This window comes from Bos indicus x Bos taurus, chromosome 1 (genome assembly GCF_003369695.1).
Source record: "Bos indicus x Bos taurus breed Angus x Brahman F1 hybrid chromosome 1, Bos_hybrid_MaternalHap_v2.0, whole genome shotgun sequence".
NCBI lineage: Eukaryota > Metazoa > Chordata > Mammalia > Artiodactyla > Bovidae > Bos > Bos indicus x Bos taurus.
Window position 1 is genome coordinate 121,272,474 of NC_040076.1, and position 25,270 is coordinate 121,297,743.

Genomic DNA, 25,270 nt, shown 5'->3' on the forward strand with positions numbered 1-25,270 from the left:
CTTTTGGTAACATCTATGCAGCCATTCTTGAAGTTAATATTTCACAAATGGCTACAATGGGTCAGGACCTGCATGAGACAATAACAACAAGATAAGGGATGTGCAGTAATAACAAACACAGGCCTTCCTTTTCCACCCCCATTTAGTGAAACAATATTCTCCGTGGCTTATAGGATACGTGCCACTCTTTTAGTTACCACTTTGCAAAGCATGCATTTAAATGCAGTAACATTTTCGGGGTGATCTAGCCTATAGATAGCACCAGAAGAAAATACTAAACATGCACTGTTTGACATAAATTAACTCTAACATGTGTTGTTTATATGTTTAATGTATATTTGTTGTAACAATTATCTCAATTTCTTGGGAACGTAGCTCTTGGGGGAGGGGATGGTCAAAGCTTGGGGAAGGTGATTTTCCAGGCTGGAGATGTGAAGGCAAGGTGCTGCAGAAAACAATTGTCTCCTCTGGCTGGCACTGAGTCGCAGCTGCACGGGCTGTGTGTGATATGGCTGCTGTCAATGAAGGCAGTTGTATGCAGAGCACTGCTGGGCTGTCGGCTGCAGCTACCGAAGGGCTTGTTGCAGTATTTGGGTGATGTCTGAAGACGAAGGCAGATACTGGGAGGGCAGAACAACCACACTGAGCAAGGCACAAGGGCCCAGGCACTCGGTAAGTATATTTAAATTAATGGGAGAAATAAAGAGATTTTCAAAATGGTAAAGCAGTTTTTGGTGGGAAGCACTGGGGTTTGTGAAGATTTTTAATGTCTTCTTAATTCTCCCTGTCAATCTACTTGGTAGCTCCAATTTCTTCTCTCTCTCTCTCTCTTCTCTCTAAGAGATGCACATAGACATACACCCTGAAAGACATCTCAAAAAATAATTGCTGATTTGTCATATGTCTGCAGAGTACAGTTTTCTGCTTGTAATGCTCTTTTTTCTACTAATATGGCCTGGAATGAGCCAGAACCTTTAAGAATGTTCCCATTACTTTTAGACTCTTTAAAGGATCCATTATTAACTGTTAAAAGTTTGAATTGTACAGAACAAATCAGTCAAATGCCAGAAGACAAAGCACAACAAAGATGGGTTGCTTAGGGAACTCCATTTGACCTAACTTCATCTAACCTGAAGAAAATGTATAAGGCTAAAAATTAAAAAAGAACTTCTATACACAAACTAAACTTTTGTTTACTGATTATGGGATATGCCTTGTCCCAGGGAATCTGTGTACAGGACTCTAAATTAGGAGTATTTGTCATGTCATCTTGGTGCACTGGGTCCTCTCTAGATATATTTGTGTTAGAACCAGCTTCTCTTAGTTTCACATAAATTCTTCCCTGTATCTAGGATTCTTTTTCATTTTTCTCGAGTCCTTTAAATCAGCGTGTTTTTAAGTAGGCAAAAAGGGAGTAAGAAACCTCTTATTAGCAACCAAGAAGCATGATCCAGTATACTATTCTTTCATTATTTAATAAAGAATAGTTATTATTTTTCTGTTTTAAGTATCAGAGGAAAGTAAAATTAGACACGTACCTAAGAAACAAAGAATTGCTCATTTGAATGACACATTACTGATTCTGAATAGCTTTGCTTTTCAGAGAGCAGATGAGTTGCATCATTTTATTCTCAAGAGGTGGTAACTGATTCTTTTGAAAAGTAAAAGGAATATTGCATCTCTATGTTGTGATCCTCCACTAGAGTGGAGGCCATATCAATGCATCTCAGTGGGCTCCATAATGCTACGCACATAGTAAAAGTCAATGAATGATTATTAAAAGAATGAATGAAGCACTGTTTCAAAAAGGCAGATTGAAATAAGATAGTAAAGAAATGCACCTTGACAGGAATTTGGAAAGTGCGAATAATTTGCTGCTGAAATAGGAGTTGCATGTTCCTAGAGAAGAAACATCTAATTTACATTAAGAGGTTGGATATCTTACATTTAGCAGTGTTGTTTCCAATCAAATAACTCTGGAAAAAATTAGTTAAAAGCAAATATGGGAAGAAACACTTATACTAATGATATTTCTTCCCATATTTGCTTTTAACTAACTAATATACACCCGCATTATTTCACAATGACCTTTAGTGTGGGAAATTATAAAGCCAGAGATAAGATTAATGCATAGAAAATGCATGCCTTAAGTGCTGCAAGATTGCTGAAAGTGGATTCATAGTTTAGCAGATGATACCACGAGCCTCACTGAATGAAAGAAGTTATTTATCACTAAATTACAGTCCACGTAGACACCATTCCCCACCTGTAGCAGTTACTTTTATGGCCAGCTATTCATAAAATTTGCTCTTATTCTTGTATGACATAGGATGATAGGAACAGCTGAAAACAAATACACACAATTGTCTTTACATTTCTTACAGTATAAAGTAATTAAGATGTATAGATGATTCCTTTTCATAAATTAATACTTGGGAGGCCCCTAGATATTCCCTGCTATGATGACCAAGCTAGTGTTGACAGGGACATGTGGAAATGGGAACTCTTATCCCTCACTGTTGGGAATGTAAATTTGTACAAGACTATTGGAGACCAATTCAGTGATAGTAAAGATGAAGATCTGCATATCCCATTAGCCAGTATTTTCATTTCTGGATACATGTGTCTTCAAAAGAATTGCTGTATGTGTACATAAGAACCACTGTCTTATATAATGGAAACAACTAAATGTCTATTAAAATGGCAATAAGCAGAAATTATATTAATTATGCTCATAAAATGTAATGATATGCAGAGGCTTAGAACAATGTGAAGCTATGCATTGTCATTAAGTTTTAAAAACATAATTTTAAGTGACTAAAATGTGTTTTAGAATTATACCTAAAATAACATACATATAACTAAAATGATTCTCTCTCATTTCAAATATATGTACATTTAGTTATATATGTATATATATATATGTTTATGTATTTATGTATGTACTTGCTTCCCTGGTGGCTCAGTGGTAAAGAATTTGACTGCCAATGCAGGAGACCTGGGTTTCATCCTTGGGTCAGGAAGATTCCCTAAAGAAGGGAATGGCAACCCACTCCAGTGTTCTTGCATGGGAAATCCCATGGACAGAGGAACCTGGTGGGATATAGTCAATGGGGTCTCAAAAGAGTCTGACACAACTTAGTGACTAAACAACAATAAATGTATGTATATAGTATCTAGGAACAATATATTCAGAGCCAGAATAACCATTAAGCTAATGAAACAGTCTTAAAGCCAGTCTGTCTCACTCCTTGGTCCTTGGTCCTGCCTCAGACCTGTAGGCTTACATCTTAATTTGCTCCACATTCTTTTCCCAAAGGATGTCATCTAGAGCATGTTGCTGATTTTGTTTTGTTTTATAACAGGTAGCATTTCTTTTGTCACTATATAGGCTTAAATAAATTGGCAGTCTCTCCCTTTGTACCAAGAGAGTCTATTTTAGTGAGCTTTTTAGTCATGAAAATTTAAGTCAAATATCTAACAGCTAAATAAATAATGGGGAAGTTCTGAACAATGATATAACACTGAATGACAGACCCTCCTAACAGCTGTGATAGATCCTATAAAAAGGCCAAGGGCAAGATTGTGCCAAGACTAATGATGGATTTTTTTTTTCCCTCATTTCCTTTTGGCTGAAACTGAAGACAGGGGATGTAGAGTTTTTTGGGGAGGCATGGTGGCAGGGACAAGGACAGGCAAGGTAGGACATCTCGAGTGGATGAGCACACTCAAGTAGCAGAACAGCAAGGCGGGGGCTCAAGAGAGAGAGGCTGGTAGGGAGTGTCCTAGGAAGGGGCAGGTCCACGGACCCTGAGTTTTCTGATATCCATTTTCACATCTCCTTTTTTGTATGCACTATGTTATCATCAAGCCCTGAGTTGTATCCACTGGACATGCTCAACTTGTATTGTCTATATTTCATGGAATCAAGGGAGCAGACTGAAATACTGCAGCTTGATGGCAAAGTAACAGTGATGATGCTTGAAAAAGTCCAAGGCTTCATAGCACAGAGGTAGGAGGATGGTGGGACCATTTTGAGTATTGAGAGTGGTACTACTTCTTCAATAAAGGTGGCAGGTGTTAGGGGAGGCAGAGTGAGAGTGAGGTGAAGGAGAACAGCAGCAGGATTGGAGGCAAGGCCAGCTCAAGGAGCAACATCTCCTGACTGCGGGAGCACTCAAAGACAGGACACTTGAAACCTCTGAGTTTAATGAGCGCTTCTGAGCCTCTCCTTGAGAAAGGCTGGGAAACAGGAAGGAAAGGAGGGAAGGGGAGACTTCAAGTTGGTATCTGCTAAACCTCAAAAAGAAAATAAAAATAGTCTGTGCTATTTTTGACAGGACAAAGGAAGAAAGTGTAAAGGAAGGGATGGGTAATACCTTCACTTCATCAAGTTAGGTGGCCTGGAAAGTATTTGAAAGTGAAAGGGGAACTGTTAGTTGCTCAGTCATGTCAGACTCTTTGCAACCCCATGAACTATAGTCCACCAGCTGCTTCTTTCCATAAAAAAACTTCAGGCAAGAACACTGGAGTGGGTAACCATCCCCTTCTCCAGGGGATCTTCCTGACCGAGTGATCAACTGGATGTCCCCTGTACTGCAGGCACATCTTTTGCCGCCTGAAAGTCTTTGTTGCAGGTCAAATACTGAAGGGTTCAATAAGTCAAGTGGCCAAGCTCAAATGCATAGATGGTTGGCCTTATAAAGGCCAAAGTAGATGTGAGAGTCATTTCCTAGGCAGGTTGATAAGGAGTCTAGGGGTCCCCAAGGAGAGAGGGGTCTGGAATTCTCAAGGAGGAAGAAAGGACAAATTTTCCTGCTCTACATTCCTTCGGATTATATAACAATAATGTATCCTGCCTGAGGACAGTCTCTGGATTAAACCTTCTGGCTAATTCTGTTATCTTAACATGTAAATTATGGGAGTAGGTCTGGTGAGGTCTTTACAACCTCCAGACATTCTTTGGATTCATTGGCGAGTATATAACTTCATTGCTAACACTAGCAAGGGGATACTCTTTCTGCCCCCTTCTGATGCCTATGTCAGAAGCTTTCTCTATCTCCTTTATACTTTAATAAAACTTTATTACACAAAAGCTCTGAGCGATCAAGCTTCATCTCTGGCCCCGGATTGAATTCTTCTCCTCTGGAGGCCAAGAATCCCAGTGTCTTTGCGTGATTCAACAACAACCTTTTAGATGACTAATTCACTTAGATTTTTTTCAGTTAATTTCAGTCTCTCAGTCATTGCAACCCCATGGACTTCAGCACGCTAGGTTTCCCTGTCCATCACCAACTCCCAGAGTTTACTCAAACTCACGTCCATTGAGTCAGTGATGCCATCCAACTATCTCATCCTTTGCTGCCCCCTTCTCCTCCTGCTTTCAATCTTTCCCAGCATCAAGGTCTTTTCAATTGAGTCAGTACTTCGCATCAGGTAGCCAAAGTATTGGAGTTTCAGCTTCAGCATCAGTCCTTCAAATGAATATTCAGGACTGATTTGCTTTAGGATGGACTGGTTGGATCTTCTTGCAGTCCAAGGGACTCTCAAGAGTCTTCTTTAATACCAAAGTTCAAAAGCATCAATTTTTGGCACTCAACTTTCTTTATAGTCCAACTCTCAGATCCATACATGACTGCTGGAAAAACCATAGCCTTGACTAGACAGACCTTTGTTGGCAAAGTAATGTCTCTGCTTTTTAATATGCTATCTAGGTTGGTCATAACTTTTCTTCCAAGGAACAAGTGTCTTTTAATTTCATGGCTGCAGTCACCATCTGCAGTGACTTTGGAGCCCCAAAAAAATAAAGTCTGTCACTGTTTCCCTATCTATTTGCCATGAAGTGACAGGAACAGATGCCATGATCTCAGTTTTCTGAATGTTGAGTTTTAAGCCAACTTTTTCACTCTCTTCTTTTACTTTCATCAAGAGGCTCTTTAGTTCTTCTTCACTTTCTGCCATAAGGGTGGTGTCATCTGCATATCTGAGGTTATTGATATTTATCTCAGCAATCTTGATTCCAGCTTGTGCTTCTTCCAGTCCAGCGTTTCTCATGATGTACTCTGCATATAAGTTAAATGAGTAGGGTGACGATATACAGCTTTGATGAACTCCTTTCCTTATTTAGAACCAGTCTGTTGTTCCATGTCCAGTTCTAACTGTTGCTTCCTGACTTGCATACAGATTTCTCAAGAGGCAGGTCAGGTGGTCTGGTATTCCCACCTCCTGAAGAATTTTCCACAGTTTGTTGTGATCACACAGTCAAAGGCTTTGCATAGTCAATAAAGCAGAAGTAGATGTTTTTTCTGGAACTCTCTTGCTTTTTCCATGATCCAGCAGATATTGGCAATTTGATCTCTGATTCCTCTGCCTTTTCTAAACCCAGCTTGAACATCTGGAAGTTCATGGTTCACATACTATTGAAGCCTGGCTTGGAGAATTTTGAGCATTACTTTACTAGCGTGTGAGATGAGTGCAATTCTGCAGTAGTTTGAGCATTCTTTGGCATTGCCTTTCTTTGGGATTGGAATGAAAACTGACCTTTTCCAGTCCTGTGGCCACTGCTCAGTTTTCCAAAGTTGCTGGCATATTGAATACAGCACTTTCACAGCATCATCTTTCAGGATTTGAAATAGCTCAACTGGAATTCCTTCACTTCCACTAGCTTTGTTTATAGTGATGCTTGCTAAGGCCCACTTGACTTGCATCCCAGGATGCCTGGCTCTCCATGAGGGATCATACCATCGTGATTATCTTGGTCATGAAGATCTTTTTTGTAGTTCTTCTGTGTATTCTTTCCACCTCTTCTTAATATCCTCTGCTTCTGTTAGGCCCATACCATTTCTGTCCTTTATCAAGCCCATCTTTGCATGAAATGTTCCTTTGGTAACTCAAATTTTCTTGAAGAGATCTCCAGTCTTTCCTATTCTGTTGTTTTCCTCTATTTCTTTGCATTAATCCCTGAGGAAGGCTTTCTTATCTCTCCTTGCTTTTCTTTGGAACTCTGCATTCAAATAGGTATATCTTTCCTTTTTTCCTTTGCCTTTCACTTCTCTTCTTTTCACAGGTATTTATTTATTTATTTATTTTTAATGAGAAATGGCTGTGTTTATTCATTCACTGACACATTCCTTTATTCATCTAGTCTATAAATAATGATTGATCACCTACTATGTGCCAGGTACATTGTCAGAGGGTGAGTGAACAGTGATGAATAAAACAGGAGTTTAGAGCAGGTACAAAGGCTAGAAAGCTTTTGGAGTGCATGAGCAATTTCTATCTTATATACCAGTTCTTGAGTTCTGTTCTCTGTACTTGGCTTATTGCATGAATGCTTCTTTTTTTTTTTTTAATTTTTTATTCCTTTATTTCTCATGTGTTCCCCATCCTGAACCCTCCTCCCTCCTCCCTCCCCATACCATCCCTCTGGGTCGTCCCAGTGCACCAGCCCCAAGCATCCAGCATCGTGCATTGAACCTGGACTGGCATCTCGTTTCATACATGACATTTCACATGTTTCAATGCCATTCTCCCAAATCTTCCCACCCTCTCCCTCTCCCACAGAGTCCATAAGCCTGTTCTATACATCAGTGTCTCTTTTGCTGTCTCGTATACAGGGTTATCGTTACCATCTTTCTAAATTCCATATATATGCATTAGTATACTGTATTGGTGTTTTTCCTTCTGGCTTACTTCACTCTGTATAATAGGCTCCAGTTTCATCCACCTCATTAGAACTGATTCAAATGTATTCTTTTTAATGGCTGAGTAATACTCCATTGTGTATATGTACCACAGCTTTCTTATCCATTCATCTGCTGATGGACATCTAGGTTGCTTCCATGTCCTGACTATTATAAACAGTGCTGCGATGAACATTGGGGTACAAGTGTCTCTTTCCCTTCACAGGTATTTTTAAGGCCTGCTCAGACAACCATTTTGCCTTTTGCATTTCTTTTTCTTGGGGATGGTCTTGATCCCTGCCCCCTGTACAATGTCACGAACTCCCTTCCGTAGTTGTTCAGGCACTCTATCAGATCTAATCCCTTGAGTCTATTTCTCACTTCCACTAGATTTTTATACTTTGTTTTAAAATTGGTGCTCTGTTCAAAGTCAAAATTAGCTGGTCCCTTGTGACTATAATTTAAAATATCATGTTTGATAGTTCTAATAACAACTTACTTGCTTTAGATCAAAGTTTTATCAGATGCCCATGGCAAACATTAAGAAATTAATAAACATAAAATATAATTTAAAAATACTAGTCATATTTATATACCTTTTATGCAAAATGATAACTCGGATAACGGTAGCTCATTTCAACCTCGAACACTTCAAAACAACAACAAAAAGAAACACCTCTTTGCCAAATAGGAAGAACCTACACTTTTGTTGCTCTACAACCTGTGAGCTGTCTTTATGATTTTTCATTACTATCTGTGCCTTCTCAGGCCACTTAACTATTTTTAGAAGTAGACAGTGTGGCTGATAAAGTAGTAAATCCAACTAATTCAATCTCTCCAAATTATATTAACCAGGCCACTGACTTGTTGAGCAAAATCTCCATGGGCATTGAGAAATATGAGCTGGCTAGTCAAGGTTACAGTTATTTTTTTTCCCTTGGAAAAAAAATGCAACGCAGTTAAATATTACCTCTATGTTTCATTTAACTTTAGATTATTGAAGGTTTGCATTTTCAAATTCCTCTGGTTAATAAAATTCAAATAAAAATAAACTAAATATATATTTATGCATATAAATAGCATAAAATAATTCTTTTCTTGTTTGTTACAGGGAGACAGAGTGGGAAGAAATCCTGAGAAAACATAAGAATACGACTGCCCAAACATTTACAAAATTTAAAAAATATCTTTAGAACTGTCAGAAACCTACATGTGATAGAATGTTTTATCACAGACTCTGTTACAGGAGATTGCTAGAAATTAGAAAAATGAAATATTTCGGCTATTGCAGTGAGGGAAAAAATACATATTTCAAGAAATAATTTTTAAATATTAAATGGAAATACAGTCCATAAAAATAAGCATTGCGTATTTTCTTTCCTGGGTTTTTATTCTTTTCCAATTGGTCCTTCAGCCACCAAGTGGGATGATGGTTTGTGAGTAGTGTGTACTTTTTATGATGGCTTTGTCTCCTCCTGTTGTTCAAAATGATAAAACACAGCATCCGGAAGCTGCAAGGCTCTCCCTTCCTCTGGTGTTTGTAAGCTGACAAGAAGCAGACACCCTCTGAAGTTCTATGCCTGCTGTGTTTCTCTTTGCTGCAACAAGAAGAGCCTTTCTTTTAACCTGGCTGCCTTTGGATAAGTGACTCAGACATATTCATGGCCTCTAAAGGTAAGAGTAAATATAGACAGCTAATAATATTTCCCTTATGACTGAAAATATAGGTTGTAAGGTGTTACAATCAGTGAGATTGATACTTTAAAACCTGTCATTTAGTTCTTTGGAACTTTGTAGTTTTTAACTTTGAATGCCAAAGAGCATATTGCATTAAATATATTAAAAAAAAAAAAAACAAACCCACTCTACCTAAAAGAATCCAAAAGTTAAGATATAAACAATGTTTTTGTTATCATAAATATAAACCTTAATGAGAAGAGCTGCAGAGCAAAATTTAGAATAGGAATATTTAATTCGAAACACAAGTTGATATTTCCAGTTTAAAGAGATTGGTAGAAAACTTTTCATACATAAGTTAAAAGTGTTATAGTTCAATATTTTTTAATTTCCTATCTGCTATTTAAAATATGTGATACAGGCATTTATTGTAGAGAATTAAACGTGTGTTCTCAGGAGATCCTAGTAAATTTAATGGACTAGAAGCAAATATTTCTGAACAACGAAGCAAAAATCTTTGAAAATTTATTTGATGGTAAATTATACATAAAAACTAAACAGAAACTAATTTAAGCAAACAGATTAATTAAAGACTTTGGGAGCGGGGACTGGTAAATTCTCCTCACATCCCTGAAAATGTAAATCTCATTAGTGCTGTCTCAAAGAACTGCTCAGAAGAAAAGGGATATGCTGCTTTTAGGTAATGAGTTGCAATCTCACTAAAAACACTTGTGAAATGATATAAAAATGAAATTATAATGTGTTTTCATTCCATTATCAGAAGAAGCCATTAAACTCTGAGCTCTAATGAACAGTTTTATCATGAAGAATTGTGATCAGTATAATTGGTGGAAACCTTTTAACCTAATTACAAATAGGATTAACAGAGTCCACCGATTTAAAATATCCTAAATTAAATTAATGATCTACATCAGAGAAATGTGTACACTTATTTGCTTCCTTTGTCAAAACACACTTAGGATGCTTTTTAACTTGAAACAAAGGAAGTAATTTTTTTTTCACTTTTTGTCACCATACACTAGTCTCTGAGTATCACTGGGAAAGTTCAAGCAAATTGTAAAATATAGACATGAAACTTCAAAATCATGAATTTTAATATATATGTGTCTCATTTTTATATTTGAAGACAAAATCTTGGCACATTCTTTCCTTCATTTAAGACTGACACTAAGACTCAGTCCGAAACATTTCATCACTTTATCAAGTAAGAGTTACAGCAACAACTGTAGCCTGTACGGTAAAGAGTTGCAGAGGATGTGAAATATTTATAAGCTGGTTATACATTTTTAAAACCGTAGATAGGAATTCAAAGCCAGATAGAAATTCAAAGGAGTTTCTTCTTCAACTCGTGGTCGTAGTCTTTGAAGAAACTTGTGACTAGAAAGCAATATTATGATCAAAATATGATTAATCTACCAAAAAGAGCAGTGATGTTCAGTAATGATAAGGGCTCAAGACTCAACTTAAGAGGTAAAACTTTAAGTAGAAAACTAACACTGTTTCTGCAACCCAGTCAAAATATTTAACAGATAAAGTGGGTAAAATATCTGTGAGAGGACCCTATAGAACTTAAAAATCTTGTTTCAGGGGGCAAGTCACTTTATCATATTTTTGTGGAGTTTTATTCAAATAGATTTAAAGACATTATTTATACTGTCATGATGTTTTCTGGCCCATTAATCTGTATTGGCAGTTAGCATTTTCCCAGGGAATACAGGCTAGTTGGACATTTCACACATTTCACAGGCAGTTCCGTCAGCACCACTAAATCAAAGGATAGTCTGGACTTTGGATGCCATTAGAACTGAAGAAATATTTGTGTGGTCTGAAGTCCCCTAGTTAGTAAAAACAAAAGCAATTTATGAACACTTTGGTCTCAAACTTAAAGTTTGAGAAAAACAGGCATTCCCAGGATGATCTAAACTGAACAGAAGCTTCAGTTTAGATCTTCAAAGGCTCTGCTACTCCAATGTAAGCCAAAATCCCAGAAGAGCAAGCAAGTGATCTCAGAATGGTGTTCTCAGAAGTGTCTGACTGAGCCTCACTTCCTAGTAAAGACTTTGGATGTGATCTGGGCTGCAGTACTTTAACGCCATGAAATTTAAAGACCTATGTGAGGAATGTAGAACCAGTTGCCAGACATTCAGTAACCCACCACATTCTGTCACAGCAAAATAATTTACAAGATAAATTTGGCGTAATTTGCTAATTTTTTTAACAGTAAAATTGACAAAAGAGAATCTAATAAACTTTTATCAGTTGTTATTAGAAATTAATCCCTACACATTTTTTTTTTTTTTACCAATTGAAGGATAATGTGTGTACAGTTAAGTGCATAAAAGGCACCAAACTTAAGCTCTGTGATTTTTAAAATCAGGATGCGCTTGTGTAGCCACTACCCAAGATCAAGATATAAAATATTTCTGGCCACTCATAAAGGTCCCTTACTATTCAATAGCCATATACTTCCATCTCTGAGATGAAACACTATTCTGAATTTTATCATTTTAAACTAGTGTTCCCCAGATCACAATTTTGTCTCTGTTCCTCTGAAAGTCAATAACAACAGTGCTTTTGGCACTACAGCCAATGAAAGGATGTGTGTACCCTTTTATTATTTTCCAGGCGCTATTGCTAGTGTGGCATTCGCTCCTCTCCCAAATCTGACAGTGTTACATAGGCTTCCTCTCAGTTTTCTCAGCTATTCACTCTTGGGGAGAGGTTCTCATTCAGGCCCCTTTCCCTAGAGCAAGAGTAATTCTGAAGTCTATATCCTTTGTGTCTGTCCCAAATCTGAGAGAAGTTCAGGATGGGGGACTTTAGGGAAGCAAATTAATACTGTCAGTATGGGGCTCTATTTTCATGGGGCCAAATGACAAGTTTGTTTCCATTCAGTCACACCCCTAAAGCATGTCCAAATGATAAATGTCACAGACTAGTATAATCTTAGAGATCCATTTTGTCTACTCCCACAACCTTATGGTTAAATAAATAATTGGACCATCTGGCAATTAATGTTCCTCATTAACATCAAATGTACACATGACCTTAATGAGCCAATTGTTCCTAGTAACAGTTTATGTTAGTGTCCAAAGGACCACACCTTGAAGCCTATATTCGTTCACCATTTTTTTTTTTTTTAAATCTCTCTCAAGTGCTCATACAGGACATGTTTGGGAGACAATGAATGAAGAGGAATGAATACTATTCAAAAGAAAATCAGTCCTTTCTTCAAATTTACTCTTTAGAGGTTTAAAAGATTCAGAATAATACTGCCCCTCAACAGACACACACACAAATTACATGGACTTGGGTGTCAGTGCTTAAGAGAGACCATTTAAATCTACTGTGAATTATAAAGCTGTTACTCCGATTTTAGTATAAGTACAATGAATGCTTATCCAAATCTTTGTGCAGCTGCTATAAATATCTTCCTCCTATTAATCCAGAGCCAGTTTTCCTTGTCCTTCCCATTCATAGGTCTTCAAAATAGTCTAAGTTTTTTGTTCATTGTTGTTCAGTCACTGAGTCTTTTCTGAGTCTTTGCAACCCCATGATCTGCAGCATGCCAGGCTTCCCTGTCCTTCACTATCTCCCAGAATTTGCTCAAACTCATGTTCATTGTGTTGATGATGCATCCGACCATCTCATCCACTAAGTTACTTTTCTTCATAATGGCTCCTCTGATATTTGAAAACACATATCATGAACCCTGCTCTACACATACACTCAATCTAAAATAGCAACACGTAAATGAAATGAATGCACATGTGAGATGTCTGACAAAATGACTTAATAAAGATGAGAAATGAGAACACAGATAGTCTTGAAAAAATTAATGGTATCTAATGAAGAAGACGGAGAAGGCAATGGCACCCCACTCCAGTACTCTTGCCTGGAAAATCCCATGGATGGAGGAGCCTGGTGGGTTGCAGTCCATGGGGTCGCGAAGAGTCAGACACGACTGAGCGACTTCACTTTCACTTTTCACTATAATGCATTGGAGAAGGAAATGGCAACCCACTCCAGTACTTTTGCCTGGAAAATCCCATGGACGGAGGAGCTTGGTGGGCTGCTGTCTATGGGGTCGCACAGAGTTGGACACGACTGAAGCGACCTAGCAGCAGCAGCAGCAGCAGCAATGAGGAAGATAGTCAAAGGTGGTCATGTGAGAAGAAAAGGGAAAAATAATAGTAGAAAGGTAATAAAGTATATTTTTAATGAAAAAGAAGAATTTTGCATGTACCCCTTATAGGTCATATGCATAATATCACATGGGCTCCAGATTAATGCAGGATAAATAGTAAATTTCCAAATTTCAATCTAATCGATATCTACCTAAGAGATAATCAAAATAGTAACAATTTTACCTGGCAATAATATAGAAAACAGGTGATTATTTGAAAAATCAAAGCCAAACATTTTATAATTTTCTAATTATTTTATCTTTTATAATGTTGGATAAGCTACAAAGGGATTAACACTGTCAAAAAAGATTTTGCTTGTGTATTGGGAAATCACAGCTAAATTTAAATATTACACTGCCCTTAAGAATCTCATAAATTAGTTTCAAATATTCCCATTAGTTCTCAAAGTATATATTGTTGGTCCCGCAGCATTAGTTTATCTGGGAACTTATTAGAACTGCAAATTCTCAAGCTCCATCCCCACTCCATCCACTGAATCAGAAAGTCTGGAGTGAGCCCAGCAATGTGTGTTTTGCTAAACCCTCCAAGGTGGTTTTTGGTCTTCCCAGGTTGCACTAGAGGTAAAGAACCCATCTGCCAATGCAGAAGACATAAGACACATAGGTTTGATCGCTGGATTGGGAAGGTCGCCTGGAGAAGGAAATGGCAACCCATTCCAGTATTCTTAACTGGCAACACCCATGGACAGAGGAGACTGGTGGTCTATAGTCCATGGGGTCACAAAGAGCCAGACATGACTGAAACAACTTAGAGGCAGGCCAGGTGGTTCTGCTGCAGGGTAAAGTATAAGAACCACTGAATTAAATCTATGCATAGTGGAATGACTGATGAAAAGAGAAAATAATCTTGGAAATTATGAGGCAATTTCATAATATTTGAAGAAAGGAGAATATACCCAAAAGTCATTAAGTATGATTCAAAACGTATGTCTAAGGTCATCCTTTTATGAGTAGAGAATACCTAGTTTCTTTAGTCATTGATTTTCCATTTGTAGTTTATAATCTTTCAGTTCTTTGAGTAGAAGTTTCACTTGCTTTCAAAAAACATATTTTCTAAAATGATTTATTTTGCCCAAATTATCCAACTTTTTCTCACAACTACATTCCTTTTTCTCTGGGTTCAAGATGAAGTGGTGGTGACAGTGAATATAGAAAATGAAGGAAGGGGCACTGAAGGGAGAGGCTAGGTGGGAGATACTCTACCGTGTGAATTAAGCAGCAGGAAATATTACAAGACGACTAAATAAAATGGTCTACATTTACATATGGGCTGGAACTGTCATTCTCTTGCAGATGCAGAGAACCAAAGAAGCAGAGGTCCGCCTGGCTTTCTTCCGGGAGCTTCAGACCCAGACCATGGTCTTCACATCTTACCTTCCAATCCAGGGGACCAAGTATGGCAGCGGGGTCCCCCTCCACCAGGGAATCTCCCTCCTGGTCTAGAATATTTAAGCCAGGTGCTTTTCTCTCTCTATTTCTGCAAAGTTTTTTTCCCTTTAAGACAAATACAAACTTGGTTTCTTCCCCTCCAATCAAGACTAAAAACTTCAGCAAATAACTTATTGAAGTGAGAAAAGCATTATACAATCTGTCTTTTATTTATTTCTATTACTTGGCAAGAAACTTTTGCCTTGTTTTATAACCACTTCTATTTTCCTTATTTACCTGACACAGAGAGAAGACTAAACATTTTTGATTGAGCTGTTTAGCACCTTATCCTTCTTCTCCTCATTGCTCAAGGTGTCAGCAAATTTAAATCCTAGAGGAATTGTCTAATATGTCTAGTCACTTACAGTTATTTAATTAAAGGATATTAATTGAGTACCTGCTATAATCAAGGCACATAAATGGTATAAAACCTAGTTCCTCTTACCCAAATGTTCTGCAACCTTTTTGGCAAAGACAAAAAAATGTTGGCAAAACATTTTGTCAATAATTAAAAGTGTTGACTTTTAATTTGGGCAGGTGTATAGAGAAGAGAGGGCTTCCTTGGTGGCTCAGGGGTAAAGAATCCACCTGCAATGCAGGAGACACAGGTTCAATCTCTGGATCAGGAAGATCCCCTGTGAAAGGAAATGGCAACCCACTCCAGTTGGGTTCTTGCCTGGGAAATCCCACGGACAGAGGAGCTGCCTGTGCTACAGTCCATGGGGTCGCAACAGTTGGACAAGGCTTAGTGACTAAACAATAAAAGAGAAAAGAAAGGCTGCTAAAAATCAACGTACTCAGGAGAGACTTTCTCAATGAGTTGAGAGCTTAACATCGTCAACTGAATCTCAAAAGGTGGATGGAAATCCAAGAGAAATCAAGCTATCAAGTTAGCATTACTGTCTTCTGATACTTTTGCCATCTCTGAGCCAATTTGCTTGAAAGATCATATTAAGTATAGTCACTGTTCTAGTCATTGGAGGGTAAGCAGTGATTCAAGCCTTATAATAAATCAGTCAAGAAATATCATCTGAATTTTATGGCATATAAGTTGCAATTGATATTTGTATATATTATTGATGCTTTAATATTTATCTTACACACGATTAGAAATACACTAATATTGAGATGTCAGCACATGTGCTGCAATTTTCAGCTTGTTTGGCACTCTTTCTAACTATAAAGTCTAACTCCTTTATCAAAATCAAATCTCTGTGTTAATTCCCTTAAGGTGCAAGAGATTTCTGTTATGCCTGATAGGGTTTAAGCTGCACACAGCATATGTTCCTGGGAAAATGTTTATAATTGCAGATGCCTTCTCCAGAAACCCACTGGCAGACAAATGTACTTTAGAGACTGGAGAGCTCAGGGAGATATGTAAAAGAGCTGGAAAAGCTAACCTACCATCTTCCATCTGCAGAAAGGATCAGCTGTAATAGCTGACTAGAGTTGATTAACTGCTGCAAGCTGTTTGGGAATGTTGTCAGACAAGGTTTCGCCAAGTATAAAAGTGATATACCAGTGCCAGAGGGCTGGGGTTTGATGATCACATATGGCCATCACATATTCTTCTTCCATCCATGAACGATGACATACCCAGAGCCAGATGCTTGACATGAACACACTTTTTTTTCATATTTGATAGAGATATGAGCCCACTGGCTTAAGTTCTAAAACAAAGTCAATTTTCCAAATGTATACCTTTGGTACTCTTTTTCAGAAAACAAAAATATTTCACAAATTGGTGGGTATTTTCCTTCAAAGGGAATGGATTTTATAGTCTTTATACTAAAAGAACACATTTGCTTTAAAGCAGTGCATACAGAGCAGGATGAATAAGCATTTAAAAAGTTTTTAATACTTCCAGTTTGTGAGAAACATATATATATATATACATATATGAAGAATTTTATAAGCTTTTATCTAAAAACCACAATAAAATTATGAATATTTGAAAATAGTGCATGCTTCAATAAACAAACAGGAAAATATTCAATAAAAATGCTTCCAAATTAAAATCTCAATGTAAATATTTAAAAAATCACCTACTCTCTTTTAATCATTATTATCCAGTAACTATTGATAATCATGTTTTCACTAACAAATTGAAAATAAACTCCCAGGTGGCAAGTGTATGTGTGTGTCTGTGTATATGTTTATATACACATACATATAAAATATTTGTATGTACATATATATTTACATATGTATGTGTATACATATATGTTGTTCATGTATTATAGATTGTCCTGAGTCACTTCAGTCATGTCTGACTCTTTGTGACTGTATGGAAAGTAGCCCGCCAGGTTTCTCTGTCCATGGAATTCTCCAGCCAAGAATATTGGAGTGGGTTGCCATTTCCTTCTCCAGGGGATGGGATCAAACTATATTCATTCCAAGTTAAATTAACATATTCATAATAGTCAATAACATTTTATCCTGTAAGCATCAAAGGATGACTTTTATTTAGTCACCTACAGATCAGAGTACTGAGTTAAAATTTATAAAGGCACATGTAAGATTCCATTTATTTTGAAGTACTAGGTTGACCAAAAGTTTCTTATGGTTTTCCTGTAACATCTTATGGAAAAATCCAAATGAACTTTTTGGCCAACCCAATACATATATTAAATTGAATCATTGATACCTGTAAGCCTTATAAATTATACATATGGATTGTTCATATATTTCCAAGGCTGTCATTTGGTGTCCATTCTGAAGCTTTCTTACTGTAGGAGTGCTCTGCTTGTCCTAACACCTGAATACAGGATGTAATCTGTTTAAAGTTTCCAACTATTCCTGGTCCATCAATTAATAGCAAAAGATGAAAAGGCTCTTTTGGACCACAGTTTATAAGTGGCCCAGGGCTACTTAAAGGAAACTAGAAGAACAACCAAAACCAGGACCCTCATATCCAGGAGGTTTGTCCACAGAGAGAGACCACATTCGAGGTTATTAGAGACGATGGGTGAGTATAAGAGTAAATAGGGAGGAAAGGTACTCAGAAGTTCCACAGTGTCACTTAAGAATTGTTTCTCCCAGTTCCTAAGATTAGTTAAGTTATGCTGGTACAGCAGAGTAGAGAGCAAGTTGAAATCCATGGTATCATTGCCTGGGTTCATATCCCAGCCTAACCACTTACAAGCTCTATGATCTTGAGCAAAACCACTTTCTTTCTCTGGGATTGTTTCCTCACATGTTACATGTACATTACATGTTACATGTAATGATATCCTGTTCTCTGATGTGTGTGAGGACTAAATCAGACACTATGTCAAATATCTAGCACAGTGACTACCTCAAGGTGGTCATTAAATAAACAACCACTATTATTAGATGTTAGAGATGCACATTTATCCTTTTCAGCCAATAGTCTCTAAAGTTCAGGGCTGAAACTTGATCCATGACATAAATAGTCAAAGTTCCTAAACTCAAACCTTACTTTCACACCCCAAAACTTCTTCTCCATCTCTAAGTTATGCCTACACACTGGGGGGAAAGAAAGTGCTAGTCACTCTGTCGTGTCCAACTCTTCAACACCCCATGAACTATAGCCCACCAGGCTACAGTCCATGGAATTCTCCAGGTAAGAATACTGAAGTGGGTAGCCATTCCTTCTCCAGGGGATCATCCCCACCCAGGGATCAAACCCGGGTGTCCCTCCTTGCAGGCAGATACTTTACCATCTGAGCCACCATAGATGCACTGCTAAATAATCATGCGTGCCCCTTCTCTTCTGTCAACCCTCCTTTTCCCTCAAAAGAGGAAAACAGAACTAACAACACTACATAACAAAGACCAATTCCGATTTCTTAAAGATTTAGTCGTAGTTGTTTAGATATGTTCTAGAATATCTTATATCATAAATTATTTTTGTAAAAAATATATCTGTGAATCTTGGAGAGGACGGCATATGTACACTCTTATCAGTAATAAGAAGAAATGATACTAGCTTTTACCTCTACCTCAGGATATACAAGAAGAATGAAGGAAATAAGATAATTTCATATTTTCAGGGTTTGTGATTGCCCAATCAATTCCAAATGTTAACAATTACTACATTTATTTGAAAGTTATCAGTGAGTTTGTTAATGTGAAAAGAGAATAAAGTGAAAATTTTAAGGCAAAATAGAAAATTAAGCATTCAAAAAGGCAATAATCAGTACTGTATTCAGTGCTCATGATTTTACCTTAGTGAATCTTTAAATGCTGCATATGAAAATTAAAATATACACAGATAAAATTCATTCTAAGAACATATTTTAAATATTTCCTTAAAAAAAACCCATTTGTATTATATTCTGTTTAACACAGTCACATCTCAGCTACCTGTGACTAATTTATCTCTGTAAATTAACTTCATTTCTAATTGCATAGGCAAGTTTTAATGTGTCATTCATTTAGAAGCTAACTCTTTTCTGCTTAAACTGGTATTTTGTTGACAGGATTTATGGATTTTTTTCCCTTAGTTCAAAGAAAAGTGTGACTGAAGAAAGAAATTAAAGAATTGCCTTTCTCAGCTTTAACAGACTTTTCATCACAATCAGGAATGAGTTACTACCTGACAGAGTGAAGTAGTTAGGGCTGAGAGGAGAGGCCAAGCATGCAGATCATTACTGTTTGTATCCTCTTGGTTCATTTCTTTTAAAGAGAGAGTGAGAAAGAAGTTTAAAACCTCATAGGCATTCTTATTCAGAGACTGTTTAAAAATATTCTCAAGGGTATTGGTATAATTTCCAAGAGCTATCTTATCACCACAGGAAAAACACAGAGCTAACCACAGTTCCTATTCTTATTCAGAGCAATTTTGCTTTGAAATTTTCAAGGTTCTTGTAATTTTTACTTGAGTAAAAACCATGTTAGCTTTTTTTATTTTTTCCTTCATTATAAAATGTGAGTTGTTTTCTACCATTTTCCACACAGAGAACATGAAAAACACCTAATTTCATGAGTCCAGTAAACAGGTTAATAGTAATAGCTGCAAAGGTTTTCAAAGACCTGTGATGTAATACTTTGTATTTCCTTCATGTCATCTTTTAACAGTTAGACCTGATAATTATACACCAGCAGGTGGAGCTTCTTGGAAGTAAGTACATTCTGTAATTATTAAAATTGTTAAATTATTAAAATTATTAAAGTATTTTATAAAGTTAAATGTTTAGGAGAGAATTAAATAAAAAAGAGCACTAGGTCTATTTTTTTTTCTGGGAAAGGTTTTTTAATTTATTTTTTAATTGAAGGTAATTGCTTTACAGAATTGTGTTGTTTTTTGTCAAACACCAACATGAATCAACCATAGGTATACATATGTCCCCTCCCTGTTGGACCTCTCTCCCACTGAAAGTAAAATTATTAGTCTGATATACATAAGCCTAAAAGCATAAAACTCCCCAAATCTTTGATGATATTGTCATTAGGAATGTAATATTGTTTTTAATCTTGAAGTAATAAAAGCTACTTGGTCATTTCCATGGCTGCAAATAATTTAAATTTTCTTAACAATTTCAGACATGGAAATTGAGGCTGAGACCAACAAAAAACCATCAAAATAAAGTTCTACTGTTTTATCATACTGTCAGTGATTCATCAAAAACCAAGTCATTTAACAGGGCACAAATTTATAATGCTGAATACACAAATTACTTGAGTATGTTTGTCCTTAATATTCTAGATAACACCTAAAGTATGTCAAAATTGAAATAAATAGATAGCATGAAGCTGTAGTTCAGTTCAGTCAATCAGTCGTGTCTGACTCTTTGCGACCCCATGAATCACAGCACACCAGGCCTCCCTGTCCATCACCAACTCCCGGAGTTTACTCAGACTCAAGTCCATCGAGTCAGGGATGCCATCCAGCCATCTCATCCTCTGGCGTCCCCTTCTCCTCCTGCCCCTAATCCCTCCCAGCATCAGAGTCTTTTCCAATGAGTCAACTCTTCGCATGAGGTGGCCAAAGTACTGGAGTTTCAGCTTTAGCATCATTCCTGCCAAAGACATCCCAGAGCTGATCTCCTTCAGAATGGACTGGTTAGATCTCCGTGCAGTCCAAGGGACTCTCAAGAGTCTTCTCCAATACCAAATTTCAAAAGCATCAGTTCTTCGGCACTCAGCCTTCTTCACAGTCCAACTCTCATATCCATACATGACCACAGGAAAAACCATAGCCTTGACTAGACAGACCTTTGTTGGCAAAGTGATGTCTCTGCTTTTCAATATGCCATCTGGGTTGGTCATAACTTTTCTTCCAAGGAGTAAGCGTCCTTCAATTTCATGGCTGCAGTCACAATCTGCAGTGATTTTGGAGCCCAGAAAAATAAAGTCTGACACTGTTTCTACTGTTTCCCCATCTATTTCCCATGAAGTGATGGGACCAGATGCCATGATCTTTGTTTTCTGAATGTTGAGCTTTAAGCCAACTTTTTCACTCTCCACTTTCACTTTCATCAAGAGGCTTTTGAGTTCCTCTTCACTTTCTGCCATAAGGGTGGTGTCATCTGCATATCTGAGGTCATTGATATTTCTCCCAGCAATCTTGATTCAAGCTTGTGCTTCTTCCAGTCCAGCGTTTCTCATGATGTACTCTGCATATAAGTTAAATAAGCAGGGTGACAATATACAGCCTTGACGTACTCCTTTTCCTATTTGGAAGCAGTCTGTTGTTCCATGTCCAGTTCATAGATATAGTACCAAATAGATTTTTAGATAGAATCATTAGTTTCACTGTGAGTTGTCCCAGTAAATTCCATAACAATGACAGAATAATTTGAGTATGATCCTTCTTTAGAGCATTGCTTCCCTAGTTGTAAAGTACTACAAGTGTCCAAATAGGTCATATAACTGGAATCAAAATTTATCAATTGCACAGCTCTTTTCGCAGAGTCTGCTTTGATTTCTATGGCTAAATCCTCAAAATTTAGAGTACAGAAATAGATTTGTCTGAAGAAGATACCATGTACTTAATAACTAATCAGTCATGCTGCTTTCTTCTAATAACACTACTATTTTTACTCATATAAAGGTTTGATACTAAGCAGTAGCATGATTTTGATAAATTTTTTTTTTTGCTCCATTAGTGATACTGGGCACTGAGACCGCCAACAAATATGAGATTAAAAACAGCTTGGGACAAAGAATATACTTCGCAGTGGAGGAAAGCATCTGCTTCAACCGTACTTTCTGTTCCACTCTGCGATCATGCGTTCTGAAGATCACCGATAACTCAGGTCAAGAGGTGATTACAGTCAACAGGCCCTTGAGGTGTAACAGCTGCTGGTGCCCTTGCTACCTACAAGAGGTTAGTCACTGACCTGGGTGTGCCTTTATTTTCCACAGTTGGAAAGGTTAGCAATTATTTCTTTAATAAATGACATGCAGCTGGCGATACAAGGTCATTAACCTTTCAATTGTTGAATTAGAATGTTGCTCCTTTAAGATCAGAACAGCTTAAGGATTTGGTGATTCATTAATATTTTTTTTTTTCATTTTCAATGAAAAACTATAGTGGCTTCCGTTGTGTTAACTTGGAAAGACAGCTCACGCATCATGTAAATGAGACACATCCTCCTGAATCTCTGTATTAGCTAGGTAATATCTGTAAGTTCCACCATTAAGCAGATCTACTCTTCATCTTCTCATTGGTACAAAGTTCAGGGAGTGCTGAGTGATACTAAACTCTCCTAAAGGAATCTCCTGGGTCAGTATTATTTTTAGAACAGTATCTCATGTTCCATTTACCCATTTATGACAAACTTCAAGGTTCAGCAAAGAGTGTGTTATTCTTCTAGAGGGAATCATTTGATTATTATATTTTAATATATAATAGATTTTTATGACCTTTTAGTAAATGTATAGTAATAACTTTCATGGACATGATGCAGTTAAGTTTATGTGGAATATATACTTACTTTGATCTCTTTGATATCAGGAACCTCTAAGTGAGAAGAAATAGATTTTACTCTCTACATTTTGCAATAGAGGAAACTGAGGCTTAGAGGGGCCTCACCTATGATCACACGTCTAGAATATATCATAAGAGGGATTTGATCCAGGTATCTTTTTTCAAACCCAAGTTTCTTTATTAAGGACCTATGTATAAATATTGTACTTAGCACAATGGGAAGTAAATATTAATACAGAACTCTCCTTAAGTAGAGAAGTTTCTAACAATATATGTTGAAGCTAATTCTGCAACTCTTTATAGGCAATTATCTGGTCAAGTGATAGGATTGCTAAGGTACTCAAATTCTTGCAGCCCAAGAATTTTCATCCTTTTACTGGGAATATTCAATATCTAATATGCCCCAAGATGCTAAAGTCAGTATAACCCAGAATATGCACCCATTATAACATTTCTGACAGTTAATATTTTATTTCAAAGTAACCCCATGTCAACGACAGAGGATGAGATGGCTGGATGGCATCACCAACTCGATGGATGTTGGTTTGAGTGAACTCCGGGAGTTGGTGATGGACAGGGAGGCCTGGCGTGGTGCGATTCATGGAGTTGCAAAGAGTTGGACACGACTGAGTGACTGAACTGAACTGAACTGAACCCCATGTCACATAAATTAAACATAGGATGCATCCTAATACTGATTAGTATATTTTTAATTTGGTTGAAATCAAATCAATTACTTTAGAAGTGATCCTAGAACAAATCTGTGTAATTCTAAGAAGTCTTGTTGAGAATACCTTTATCTATCCAAAAACACTACAGACATGCACATAAAACTATGAATTTAACAAGAAAAGACAAAGAGAGATCAGATGATGGAGAGTTGGCTTGATTTAAAAGCAAAGAATATTCATCATTTTCACCCACTCCAGCTTATTTTATTAATACAAAGTATTTGAATTGGCTAAATAAATATGTTGAAATACAGTATTATGGACAATTAAGAAATTAGGGGGATGAATGATAATGGAGCAAAATACTAGTCAGCTCTGAAAATGCAAATGATATTCTTTTAATGCTTTGGACAAAATGAAACAGAAATCACATTGGTGTGTAACAACTGTAACTCTGCAAGAAGCATTTGTTAGCACAAAGAAGCTGAAGTTGATAAATCGAAGAGGAAAAAAAAAATTATAAGAATCAAGAAGTGAGGCTTAAAAATAGATGTGTGTTGTGACAACAACCAAGAGGGGATAAATATGAAGTATGTTATAGGAAACAACTTCAATGCTTGTCCAACTATTGTACTTGGAACAGACATGGCAAAGAAGCCAGTATCCCAGGGTCAGAAGATAGGCCTGGGGTAAGTTTTCCTTAGGGAATGAAGATCAAAGACATGGACTTTTAGTGGATCATGAGGAACACATATCTATACAGTGAACTTCTTTGTTTCTAAAAATTATTTAAAAAATCCAGTATAGCATAGAAGCAGATATTTAGAATCTTTTATATACTGTTTAGAAGTAAGCAGACATTGTAGTAAAATTAAAATACAATAACCTTAGGAAATCTTATTTTATTATTATCTCTTCCTACAGTTAGAAATCCAAGCCCCTCCTGGTTCTATAGTTGGTTATGTTGCACAGAAGTGGGACCCCTTTCTGCCTAAATTCACAATCCAAAATGCAAACAAAGAAGATATTTTGAAAATTGTTGGTCCTGGTGCAATATGTGGCTGTTTTGGCGATGTGGATTTTGAGGTATGATTGACAAATGAAGGACTGTTTCACTTAGGTCCTGATTTTTTGCAACATAATTCAATTTTTTAAATGTTCAAATCATGAAATATTTCTGAAATAAATTCAGAAAATAATATATTTGTGAAATAATGGAATAAGTAATATTGTACATGCCCATAACTCATAATTCCAGAGATATAAGTTCAAGAATTTTTTTTAGAACATACTACAAAAATTTGATGTGTGTGGAATTATAGCACCTATGGTATAAAGCAAATATATTTAGTTTAGAATCACTGAAATCACATCTTCTTTCCTATATCCCTGGTGGTAACATATCCCAAATCTGATCTCAAGAGCACACTCCATTAAAATATCATTAATTTAAAAGCTATGTAAGTAAGACTGCTAACTTCATTTTGTATAACAATCTATTCTCATATAAACATATGTGTGTAAATCAGAAAGCAGTAAGTACTTGCAAATTCAATGTGTAATATGAACTATCTTAACAGCTTTGTTCAGTTGCTAGGTGGTGTCCAATGCTTTGCGACCCCATGGACTGCAGCATGCCAGCCTTCCGTATCCTTCACGATCTCCCAGAGTTTGCTCAAATTCACAT

The 25,270-nt window shown here is 36.8% G+C and overlaps 1 protein-coding gene across 1 annotated transcript in view; it reads left to right on the plus strand.

Annotated features, from left to right (window-relative positions):
- The first annotated feature begins 204 nt into the window (after nt 1-204).
- Nucleotides 205-25,270, plus strand: part of PLSCR5 (phospholipid scramblase family member 5) — a 36,371-nt gene continuing 11,305 nt past the window's right edge. Inside the window, exons 1-6 of the mRNA XM_027543979.1 lie at nt 205-672; nt 9,184-9,356; nt 14,881-15,044; nt 20,059-20,101; nt 22,089-22,309; nt 24,508-24,669. Of these exons, the coding sequence (XP_027399780.1) occupies nt 9,344-9,356; nt 14,881-15,044; nt 20,059-20,101; nt 22,089-22,309; nt 24,508-24,669 (603 nt within the window). The 5' untranslated portion in view covers nt 205-672; nt 9,184-9,343. The remainder of the gene's footprint in view (nt 673-9,183; nt 9,357-14,880; nt 15,045-20,058; nt 20,102-22,088; nt 22,310-24,507; nt 24,670-25,270) is intronic.